The 13,072-nt window shown below is 33.5% G+C and overlaps 1 protein-coding gene across 1 annotated transcript; it reads left to right on the top strand.

Annotated features, from left to right (window-relative positions):
* Positions 1 to 7,508: 7,508 nt before the first annotated feature.
* On the top strand, positions 7,509 to 10,168 carry LOC120278680 (uncharacterized protein At3g50808-like). Its single transcript, XM_039285408.1, has 4 exons — positions 7,509 to 7,589; positions 7,682 to 7,897; positions 8,028 to 8,237; positions 10,112 to 10,168. The coding sequence occupies exons 1-4, from the start codon at positions 7,509 to 7,511 to the stop codon at positions 10,166 to 10,168; spliced, it is 564 nt and encodes a 187-aa protein (XP_039141342.1).
* The last annotated feature ends 2,904 nt before the right edge of the window (positions 10,169 to 13,072 follow it).

The following is a 13,072-nucleotide window of genomic DNA, read 5'->3' as shown; positions in this document are numbered from 1 at the left end:
AAAGCCTTCGATTCAATTGACTGGGGTTTTTTATTTGATATTCTTGCTGCCCGTGGCTTTAGTCCTTGTTGGATTTCCTGGATCTCTAACATCCTTCACTCTTCCAAGGCTCGAGTTCTTGTGAATGGGGAACCTCACGGATTCATTCGTTGTAAACGTGGCTTGCGCCAAGGAGATCCCCTCTCACCCCTCTTGTTTGCTCTTGCTACTGACACCCTCAGTGCGATGTTCTTTCATGCTCTCCGTAATCGCATCCTTGTGGGTATCCCCATTGGTGCTTCTGATAGTATCTGCCATCTTCAATATGCTGATGACCTCATCATTTTCTCCGCTGGTGGTCAAGAAGATCTACTCATTACCAAGCTTATCTTGTACCTTTACGAAGGGGCATCTGGTCTTACTATCAATTACTATAAGAGTTGTCTCTACTCCACTAATTATGGATACTAACCCAGTTCTGTGTCTGCTGCGATTCTCAACTGCACTAGGGATAGCCTTCCTCTCATTTACCTTGGTGTCCCTATCTCTGGTCAACGCCCCAAACGCGAAGATTGGACAAAATTAACTTCGATGGTTAGAGCCAAACTTTCTTCCTGGAAAGCCACCTATCTTTCTCTAGGGGGTCGTCTCACCCTTCTTAACTCGGTCTTCTATACCTACTTACTGGATGTCTGTTTTCAAATTACCAACTTGGGTAATTAAAGAAATAGATAAAATTCGTAGAGATTTTCTCTGGAAAGGTCCGGACCTCGATTCCAAGGGTCTCCGTTTGGTTGCTTGGGATAGAATTTGTCGCCCTCGCAATATGGGTGGATGGGGTATTCTTAACCTACACCTTTTTAATAACTCCCTTCTCGCCAAATGGTGGTGGAAAATTCTCACTGGGCAACAAGGTTGCTGGTACAAAATCATTCATTTTAATTACCTTAGCGGAGGTCCTCCCGGGCCACTCTTTCATTCCCCACCAAGAAACAAATCATTTTTTTGGGCTGGTATAACCCCATTACTTCCTGCTTTCAGAGCCTGTATTTCAAAAAAAATTCACAATGGTGCCTCTACTTTTTTCTGGTTCGATAATTGGCTCGGTGGTCGTGCTCCCAAAGATATCTGGCCTTGATCTTTTTAACAACTGTCTTACACCCTGGATCACCATCAGACAATTTTACCATAATTCCTCTACTCTCGTTTCCTTCTTCCAAAGGACTACGATGGATGATCTTCGTCCCCTCATTCAAATTATTCCTGTGTGCTCCTCTGTCCAGGAGGATTTGAACATTTGGATTTTAGATCGTAATTGCTCCTTTTCAATTCGCTCTTTTTATAAATTCCTGGTTGATGGTGGTTTGCGCACTTCACTTTATTCTTCCTTTTGGAAAGTGAAATGCCCAGCAAGGTCACTCTCTTCTGTTGGCTTGCTAATGATAACAAAATCCCAACTCTATCCAACCTTGCTAAGATTGGCTGTAACATTCAGAATGCTACTGACACCTGTGTCCTGTGTCACAAAAATTCTGAATCTGTTGACCATCTTCTAATTCACTGTGATTTTACTACCCATATCGGGGAGTTCTTCGCGAGTAATCTGCATTTACTTGCATTTCCTAGCTCGCTTGATCAAGTTTGGTCAACTTGGATTCCTTCCCTGGATGCGAATTGGCGCATCTTCTGGGATCTTCTTACCAGAGCTATTTTCTGGAATATATGATTAGAAAGGAATAACAGAATTTTCAATCTCACCTTTCTTTCCACATATTCAATCTTGTTTAAAATTTCTCATATGTTTTTTGATTGGTGTTCTGCAGCTAGGGATCCTCCTTTGCATGTTCCCAGTGATTCCATTCGGGATCGTCAAGCGCTCTCGACTTCCCCGAGTGCCGGATCCGTGGACCTCGCCCAGATAACTTCGATTCGACCCACTTCCTCAGGATTGAACCTTCTTAGTCTGACTGAGTCGACCTTTGTTGCCTCTTGGTGTACTTCGTCTTCTCAGTTTTAGGCTGGGGGTTCCTGTCGGTTCTTGTTGTTTCCGTTCTTTTCCTTTTCCGTTTGTTGTGGACTGTCACACCGCTGGTGTAGCGTCCTTTTGACTGTTTCCTTTTGTGTTTTTCTTCCAGTTGTTTGCTGTTTTGTTTTTTTAATAAATTTGTGGTTTATCCACTTTAATAATAATAATAATAAAAAAACAAACGGGACAATGTGAAAAATATGAACAAGACCACTACTTAATAGCACAGATTCGAAACTTTGCAACTACAATAATGTGAAATATTGTTTATTAGATCATCCATCCAATATGAAATTAATTATCGTTCAACTATGATTTCTAATATATTATATTGAATGCATGTGACAGACCTTCATTGTCATGTGTGTTAATGCAGCCACATAATAAATTTTTATAAAGTCTTTAAATATCATAATTGGTGCACCTTCATAATTATGTGTCTTTAACAATTAAGCAAAGATACTTGTTGTCTATTTATAAAAATAAAAATACAAAACACAAACTGCTTAGGTGATCAACTGTATGGATCAAATTAAAGTTGTTGAATCAATATTGATATCAAAACACTAATAACTAGATTTAAGGTCTTGTTCATTGTTTTAAAAAAACAATTATTGCCTTTTTATTATTATTATTATTATTACAAGCTCTCCGCATTATAGGCAAGTAATTGTGGAGCACAAACTAATTACATTTTTAGGTTTTACATAAGGTTTTACATAATCACATCAGGTGTTATAAATTATAAAATAAAGCATTACTACACTTGAGATAAAATTGCCTTGTTTATAAATTATAAAATGAGCCAAATAATAATAATAATAATAATAATAATAATAATAATAATAATAATAATAATAATAATAATAATGCAAAAGAGGTTCATTTTTTAACTGGGCTAAGAGAAAACCACTAAGCCCATTTGATATTTATTTGCTCAAATATGGAAACCCGCCTTTTTATTTTCCATCATGAGGTTCTTTCCTTCTCCCTCTCCTTTCCATATAAACATTAAAATTGAAATCTCGATCCACTCCAAGGGTTCTTTTAGATCTGTTTGAATTCGATCTATAATGTTCTTATCGGTATGTATTTTTCTTTTCTTTCTTTTCTTTTTTTTCTTTTTTAATAAACGTTGTGAGCGATCCGGTTTTACCCGACTGAGTTGACCTTTGTTATTTTTAGGTGAATTTCGCCTTCTCAGTTATTGTGTGTTTTTTTTTTCTATTTATTTTTTTCTAGGCATACATCATTTCTAGTGATGTCCTCCTAATTTCCTTCTGTGTTCTGCATTTCTCTATTTACGTTCGGGTTTTTGGTTTATGTTTTCCTCTGTTGTTCTTGTTCTGTTCTCCTCCGTTTGCAATCTGATTTGTTTTTTTTTTAAAAATTCGTGATTTATCTATTTTATTTAAAAAAAATACTAGGAAGACTAAATGTTTAAAAATTATTTTCATTATTGCTTGTGTTCTCTATATCTTCTTTGATCAACCATCATATAGTTTGTTACGAAATATTTGTCTTTCCTCTATTTTAGATTTAAATTTTGCAACGCAACAGATATATATATATATATATATATATATATGTTTTAATGTGATATACTTAAATCCAATGATTTCTGTTTATACAGTTAATTTGCTTTTGTATCCACTTTTTTTTTTTTTTAAAAAAAAATTGCTTTTGTGCAAATGTTGATGGAGACACGGTTGAACAAAATAATCTGCATCGTCAGGTACATTTTATATACCTATTTACATGTTACTTTAGATTAATTGTTGTTGTATATAATATCGTTTAAGTTTATTGCTTCTTATAATATTCATCTTTGAACTTTTTGTGTCGAGTAATTTAGACTTCTAATTATATAAAAAGCAAAGAGTGTACACTCATATCATGCTTAGATTTTCCTTCATAGTATTTTGAGTTTCTAGGGAGACTTGACACCTGAAATCAATAACCTTTGAGCTCTTTGAAGTTGCTCTACATTTGGCCATTGTACTCATGTTTTTGCTATACATGTATTCCAGTGCCAAAATGTTTATGTTGCTCTATATGTATTGATTGTTTGTGGCTAGACAAAAGAATGCTCAAACATTTCATATGTAGACTTTAATTTGTGTAATGAACTGGATTCATATAGAGTACTAACAGAAGACAACATATCCACTGAGCAATCAACAAACAAGTTCAAGAATAACATTTGGATCCAACCAAATCTTTAACTAATTAGCACAGAAGCAATATTAGTACTGATGAATCAAACCTCTCAGTCACAAACTTAAAAAGTAGCTAGCACAACTATTACTAATGGAGATAACCTCTTGAATTCACAGTTCGACAAGCATAAACTCTAAACAGTGCTAGTTAATCATAGAGTAATGATCAACAAGCTTACTAACAACCAAATGGTCTATTGATATACGGGTCACCGATAGAGCTCTTCACCAAATGATGAAAGTTCGATTTTCGGCTGAGGGCACATTTCTGGAAAGATGTGAACAGTATTTGTTTGCGGGTGATCTCAGCACCCATGTGTATGCGGGTCCCACCCCCACTTATTCTACCGAGATTTATGTACGCCTCTGACGGTTTAGCAGGGCTTTTGGGCTGTCTGCTCCTTTTATATATATATAAAAAAAAAAAAAAATCAACAAGCTTATTCTTCTAGTAATAAGAAAAGGAAAACAGTTGTCATACGATCGGAGAGAAAACCATTAGACAAACCACAGTTCCTTCCTTCTTCTCCACTGAGAACCAAGCCTTTAATTTTTTTGTTCGTCGTCTTCTTCTTCCTTTCTCCAAGTATCTCATTTATTTTTTATAACCCTCTGCCTTGAGATTAGCTCTCGTAATCCACTAATGAAATAGTCCACAATCTAACATCATTTGGCTGATCAAAAGAGAAAAATAGGAGAGCAAAGCTAGACATTTATTTTGTGCTTTAACCTTGTACTTGTACAGTTCTTAATTTTATAAAGTTCATGTGTCACAACAGAGTTATCTCTCATGACTTTCATCTTCAACCAAAGCCTATTTTTATACAGGACTAATCACTGATTGAACTTCTGTCCTAGAAAACTAATTGAGATTTAAGTTTCTTGTCTTTTCATGCTTGAATAATGATACTAAGTTTATTATAAGAGAAACTCTATGATCATGAAGCCATGCATGTATTATGATCATTAATCTCAATTCATGATCAACAAATTGAAAACCATGTCCTATTGCATAACCATCACATTTGATCAGATTCTGGTCTACTTACCAGCAGGCCAGTCGTGTTTGCTCATTGCAAAACTAGAATTTTTTCAAAACTTTTATCTCCATGGATCATTTTCATATCTTCATTTTATCTATTCAAGTTCAATATGCACAATTCACAATTTAGTTTCCCAGCCAATGATTCAGAGAAAGTGTTCTCTTCTCTGGCTTTTTTTTGGCTCAATTGTTTCATCTATGATAGATTGGCATTATCTCTTGTGTTTACCAACTATCACTTTCTTTGCTGAAAGCATTGTGTCCATTTTTTCTAATGAGAAATTAAGAGATCTTTTCTGTTAATCCATCTTGCTATTCATGATATATATATATATATATATATATATATATATTCTCTAGAATTTAAATTTACATGAAGAGCAAGTGTATTTAATTTATCTGCCACTCACCTGCAGGGCCATACATGTGGAGACAAGCACTGGCCCTTCATGGAATCATGGCATATATCTGCAGAAGGGTGGCTGACTTTCTACCCAACTACCAGACAGTCAAATGCCAACTTCATAACTATGAAGGAATTTTGGGTATATTTCCTGCTACTGAGTACTTTTATAATGCTTTTTTTAATTTTTATTCAGACAATCTTAAGCACAGTGCAAGTACTAAACTTGTTGACTGGCTAAAAGTAGAGGAATCTATCATTATCTAATTAAGAGCTCTTTATTCTTTTCATACATTACTTGAATTAGATAGACTTAGATCATCAAATGAAGAAGAACTGCAGCTTTGGAAAAAGCAATGTTCTCCTTTTAGAACCTCAAGCTTTCATCAATCATCATGATCCTATATATATATATATATGACATTATTATGGACTGCCTTTTTCCTTAGTTAGCTTTACTATTGTGCCAATGACTTATCCAATCAATAATTCTGTGGATTGTTTCATTCTCATCTTGCAATAATTATAATTTAAAAAGAAATTAGCAAAGAAAAAAAATAATCTACTTTTAGCTTCTGCGCCCATCCAAATCTGATTAGTCAGATAACTAACTGCTAGCTTTTCTGTGCTATTAAACATAAACAAATCTTGTTAATTAGAAGTAATTTGAAGAGATGCTGCAGGCTAAATGGTGTGATGAACTAGATTGTGTTTAAGGTTGTCCCTATCTCACTATGGGGTTTGTCCTTGGATATCCATCAACTCCATTGTTGGCAAAACAACCATGTTTGATGTTAACAGTACACAGGATTCAAATGTGATATATATACTTTAAATCATTTTTAATTCAAACACAACATTATCTTTTTCATATTAATTCAAAATGTGAAATAACATCACCTCATTAGATTTTACGTGAAAGGATATTGTTTCCCTCTCATACAGGGTTACATGGCAAAAGAATATATTAGTTTGGTTTGGTTTATAAAAATTTCTGGATGTGCAAAGTGATAGAACTTTAATCATTCCACGTGATGTCTAATCGAATTTGATGCATCACCATACACACAAGTTTCTTGACAATCCCTAATGGGTTCGGTGCTTATCACCTTCATCAAAAAATAAAAAAAAATTTAAAATTTAAAATATATATCTTGTTTATATTGAAACATTTAAGCAGATAGCGTACATAATTGTAAATCTTGTGTATTTCCAAGGGCACGATCGGAATGGAAATACAATCCAGAAGGATCTTTTTTGTATTTAAAAATTTTTAAGCAGCGTATATTTGTAAAGTTATGCGTATTTTGTTTTTATTATAAAAATACGTGTCATACCCTAAGGAGCGTTTGACAGATGTCCACAAACGGGCGAGGGGATTCCTTGCAATCAACGGTATATATTCAGGGTTGGAAACCCAGGGTTGCCAGTCTCAGTTTCCTTTTAACAATTTCCTTGACAGTGATATGCACACCTGGACCCATCATTCCCGGAGGTCATAACCATCAACATCCTCCCTCCCTTTCAGACAAAGGTACTTCTTCAACCATGACTCAAGATCATCAGGCACCACCACTGCCACCACTTCCGCCGCCGCCTCCTCAGCAGCAGAAGGACAAGAATATTGTCATCGTTAGTCTCAGATCTATCTATATATTTTTTTTTCTAATCTATCAGATCTATATTTCTTTGATTCATTTATCTTGTACCATTAATCAAACCAGGAGGAACCAAAGGTGGAGAAGAACTGGCCGGTGTGGCTACAACCATTTTCTGCAAACCAACTTCTTCATCTTCTGTGCCCGTCACTCCTTTGATTCTCACAAGATGGAATGCAACATGTACTGCTTGGACTGTAACAACAGCAATCCTCTTTGTGCTCTCTGCCTTATTGATCATTCCACTCATCATGTCCTTCAGGTTCATCATCATCATCATTCCTTTTTCTTTCTTTCTTCTCTTTTTTTTTGGTATTAATTTTATCAAGAGTTGGTCTGATCTTTTTTTAACAGATAAGGAGATCATCCTACCATGATGTCATAAGAGTTCCAGAGATCCAAAAGGTGCTGGATGTGAGCGGAATCCAGACCTACATCATCAACAGCGCCAAGGTCGTCTTCTTGAATGAGCGTCCCCAGATACGTGCTAGCAGAAATATCAGCATCACTTGCCTCGTCTGTGATCGCAGCCTCCTCGACAATTTCCTCTACTGTTCCATCTCCTGCAAGGTCTCATCATCTTCATCTTCTTCCTCTTTCTCTTGTTTATGATCTTATTCTATATATCCCCAACTATTTAAATTATTATCTAACTCATTATTGTTGTTGTTATTGTTATTGTTATTATTGTTGTTGTTAGTTTAAGGCGGAATCGAAGCAATTGAAGAACAAGGTTGGAAAAAGTAATGTGGCCGTTGCACCACGGTCACCACGCATTCGCCGGCCATCTGCTTCCAATAATCCACAGGAGAAGAAGAATGTTAAGAGCAATGCTGCGGAAGTAGGACCGTCTTCGGCTCGTCCTCCCTCCCGTCGTCGCAAGGGCATTCCTCACCGTGCCCCTTTCGGTGTTCTTGAAGTTTAGTAACATTGGATATGATTGTGGTGGTGGTGGTGGTGGTGCATGTCTAGGGTTTGTGGTTTATAGTTATAATAGTTTGAGCTTTTCATAATTCCTTTTATAGTTTTCTTTCTAGTTTCAAAGTTGTTGCTGAATATATCTATATAGTTGAAGGTGGAGGAAAGGGAAGAAAAGGAACAATGGATAGATGTTGCAGTCTGTTGTTGTTATTGTTGTTGTTGTTGCTTGTTAGAGAAAATGAAGAAAGATGATGCTGGATATTTATAAGGATGTCATATGATTAAATAATAATAAAAAAAGAAAACTTTATCATAATTATATTATTATTATATGATTGTTGTGGAAAAGAAAATGTGTTTTTCTGTTAAGTGTGGTTGTGAATCATGTGATTTGCCAATTTGGGGGAAAATTTCCTCGTGGGGTTAATTGTTTAGTGCCTTCATGGGCCCACGCCTGGTCTGAAGCCGTCTTACGTGGCGATTTCTTATTGAATGGGAAATTGACTGCTTTCTTTGTGGTGGGAGGGATGAGTTCATCATGCAACACTATGGCAATGACAATGGATTTGTGATGTGGATGTTAATCACGTGATATATATATATATATATATATATGTGGAGGGAAATGATAATTAAGGAACGTCCTTGGACTACTGTTTTTTTTTTGAGGATTTTTCTTTTATAGCTATTTGATCACTATTTAACGATTGCTTTGTTTAAATAAACATTATATATATTTTTACTGTTTTATAATTGTTGTATGACATTGTAACCGCAGAACAGGTTTTGCATTGTTTATGATAATTATAGCCATTGGGTTATCATCTAACAACCACCATGATTATCTTTAGATTTGAAATTTATGGATGTTCCTAGATTATAAGTCCTTATATATATATATAGGCTCATCAACTAGGAAAGTTAGCAGAAATTGAAATCAACGAATGTTGAATGTTGATAATGACCGTTTCGATTCACATCCAACCATTTTAATCATAACTACTACTGTTCAGCTTCCAGTTTCTTCTTATCTTTCTCATGTACTCTGCCTCTCTTCCTTTTTATAAATATGGGGACATTCTATGGGCGTCCCAACAGTACATATTCTTTTATATGTATATATATATATATATATCATTTCATATGATTATTATCAGGAGTTATATCTAGTTAGTGAATGCAATTAAAAAGTTAGTTTTAAAGCCTTGTTTAGATTGGCTTCTCAAAAAAGTGTTTTTTTCACATTTAGTAGTAGTGCTTCGAGAAAAAAATTACTTTTTCAAAGTAAGTTAAGCATTTTTTTTTTGTATTTTGTGTTTGAATTACATTTTTCTGTAAAAGTAAAAGCTATAAAAATAAGCTAAAAACATGTTTTTAACTTTTTTCCATAAGCTGGTCATGATTAGTTTCTGATAAAAAACCGTTTTTCAGTTTTTTTTACAACTTATGCTTTTGCAGAAAAACCAATACAAACAATTTTTTTTTGAACCCAGAAGCGCTTAACTTATAAAAAAATACTTCTAGGTTTTTGAAAATTAAATCTAAAGAAACCCTAAAGAGGGTGAGGTGACATTTGACATTTTTTAATTAATTTTGGTTGCTAATAATATACAGAAATTTATCTCTTCAGTATATTTTTTTTAATAAATGTCTCTTTGGCATTGGAACTATTATTATAAAATAAGATAAAATAATAAAGTTAAAAAACAAAAAATATATTTTTATAATATGAGTAAAAGACTTTATAAAATAATAAAATTTAGAATAAAATATAATTAAAATTTCAAAATATACCTTTCAAATATTCTTTTAACCAATTTTATTTTATGTTTTTGTAATTATCTTACATTGTCCCCGCATTAGGCGATGATTATTGATTATTCACCATTGTACTATACATACATTCATGTTAAAGTTTAGAAAATTAAATAAATAAATGTAATATAGAAAGAGAGATTCCATTCAAGCCATGTTGAGCACTGGATAGGTCTTTATTTAGATTTAATGGTGACATCACTGACATGTCTCCTACTTACCCTTTGCCTTCATCCATTGGGGGTCACCCTCTTCCTATTATTATTATTATTATTATTATTATTATTTGATAAAATTGGTAATCACTGTCAAAAAAGACATACACGTACAGAGATGCACTAATTACATTGGCTTAACGACCGCATAAAAATAAATACTTCTGTCATACAACCCCGAAATGAAAGAAACATTGTTCTTCTTACATGAAACCCACTCAAGACCCAACAAACAATATTTATTAATAATATTGGACCCTAATTTGTTACTGTGTGAACAATTTTGATAAATAGTATTGGACTATCATTGTTTTTCCCTATTATTATTATTATTATTATTATTATTATTATTATTATTATTATTCATACATGTTTGTGCAAGTGAATCCATATATTTCTTCTTTAAGAATAGTCACCATTTCCTTCTATATCATACCAAAGTATCGAACTAGTTTTGGCTTTTTACTTATAAGAGTGAACACATAATATGACATGTTATTTCTGTTGGGTTGTGGACCACATATTATGTAGGGATATAAGGACCTATGTGCATAAGTTGTGTAGACGTACACAACTAATGTTTATAATTGTGTATATTTTATTATATTATAGTTTTGAATGGACCCAAATATTTGTGATCTGATTCAAGTTTGAATTTGGTCCTAATTATCTAATTTTAAATGTGTGGATATACATATTAATCATATGTTGTGTAGAATTTCTGGGAGTAAAATTGTCAAATCTATGATGGACAGACTTGTAATTAGCCACATACAGAGTTTTTATAAATAGGGTGTGGTCCCTGACTGAGCATGCAACGATCTGAGATTCAGAATTAGGTTTTTATGAATTAGGGTTCCCATCTCCCCTCTCTGCGTGTGATCAGTGAGAAGAACCACAAGACCCAATCACTTTCGTTATAATCAATGGATTCAAGTGCATGTACGCTTTCGCCACTTTCTTTGTTCATAGGCAATCTCTAAGCAAGAAGATCCAGGGTTATAAATTAGGGTTTATACCCATTAAGATCCATCAAGTGGTACCATAGCCATCTTGTTTTGGAATTGTTTAGGATTTATTATAATTAAATCTTGAATTTATTGATTTTATTATGCATGCTTCGGTTGAGGCTTTTCATGCTAATATGATGATGGTATATACACATATATTGGTATGTATTACAATTGTTATATTACAATTCTGAAAGAAATATTTGAAAGTCGTGGCATGGTTTTTCAATAGATTGGAAATTATATATATAGATGATATAATAATTATTTAATATATATATATTGATCCAGTTTTGGAAACCGTGTGGTGCTATGGTTTCTCAATTCTGAAAACATAGATTGTTATTATATAAATATATATTTATTTATTTGGTTTTGAATGATTGGATTGGTTCTTCTGAACTAAATTATTTGACTTATCCCTAGGTGATGAGTGTGATGGATTTAGAGATGGTAATAATACCCATACTCGACCCGACTCGACCCGAGTTTGACAGGTGAAATCCGATTTGACCTGGTTTCGGGTCGGGTTCGGGTAAAACCCGACTTGTATGAAACGGGTGTGGGTGCGGGTATGGGAATTCTAATACCCGACCCGTACCTGTACCTGACCCGAAATTAAAATTACTAAAATATTTATATAATATATATATATATACACACATATATATACTAATATGTTCTACAACTTAACAATTTAGAATTTTTTTATTTTTCCTCTTTGTTTGGTCTTATAATTTTATAATTATTTTATTTTATTTTATAAAAAATTATAATTACTTTTAAGTTATTTTTTTTTATAAAAATAATATTTTTTTATTAATTTTTTTAATATTGGGGCGGGGGCAGGTATACCCGCGGGTACCCGATTACCCGTCGGGTGCGGGTGTGGATTTGGGTTTTTAAAACCCGTTGGGTTCGGGTTCGGGTATACTAGTTGGGTATCGGGTACGGGTACGGGTTTGGTAATACCCGCACCGGACCCGCCCCGTTGCTATCCCTAGATGGATTTGATATTCATATATATATATATACTAGATTTAATTTTTTATACTTTGGAGAAATTATCAAGCCCTTGTGCTAATGTTTTTCTATAAAGATTTATTAATTATCATGTATCATGGATTTCAATACATGTTTATATTTACTTTTAGTAAGTTAATTTTCATTATCACCAAAGTCAAGGTGCAAGAGCACAATTAATAATTTATATTATTTAAATTTTACTTTCATTTTGATTAGGATAATATTTGGATTTTAGTTTAATTATTATGAATTTAATTTTTAATTCATAATTATAAGGTTGTTTTAATAATCATTAGAAAATAACAACTTAGAGTTGCTTTTATAGCTTTCTTGGGTATTTACTACAATTGGTAGAAACAATATGTCACCAAAGTGACCTCTGTTGTGGAAACTTTTTGTTTGTGAATAATCATGGTATTAGTGCATGCTTATGCTCATGTGACAACATGTCGGCCCAAAGGAAGACTGTTGTCTGGCAGAGATTTGTTTGCACATGTGGTAATAAGTTGTTTATATATAGTTATTAAGTGTCTATTGTGAGTATTTAGTCGGCCCAAAGGAAGACTTCATACTTGACTAGATTTTACTATAAAACTTGATTATTGCAACAAGTTGATTACTAGTGAATTGAATCTCTGTCCAAAGACTAGGTTTACTGTCACAACAATTGACTTGTAGATGGGTGGTTGTTATTTATATGCTTGATTATTATATTTTTGTTATTTAATTGTGAGTTGATTTTTGTTAATTGCTCTATG

Source organism: Dioscorea cayenensis, chromosome 16 (genome assembly GCF_009730915.1).
Source record: "Dioscorea cayenensis subsp. rotundata cultivar TDr96_F1 chromosome 16, TDr96_F1_v2_PseudoChromosome.rev07_lg8_w22 25.fasta, whole genome shotgun sequence".
NCBI lineage: Eukaryota > Viridiplantae > Streptophyta > Magnoliopsida > Dioscoreales > Dioscoreaceae > Dioscorea > Dioscorea cayenensis.
The sequence above is the reverse complement of the archived record's forward strand: the minus strand, read 5'-3'. Positions and strand labels throughout refer to the sequence as shown.

Coding starts and splice junctions, on each gene's coding strand:
- LOC120278680 (XM_039285408.1), top strand. CDS start 7,509: ATGTACTGCTTGGACTGTAACAACAGCAATCCTCTTTGTGCTCTCTGC. Junction 7,898..8,027: donor ACTGTTCCATCTCCTGCAAG/GTCTCATCATCT, acceptor TGTTGTTGTTAG/TTTAAGGCGGAATCGAAGCA. Junction 8,238..10,111: donor CTCACCGTGCCCCTTTCGGT/GTTCTTGAAGTT, acceptor TCCCCGCATTAG/GCGATGATTATTGATTATTC.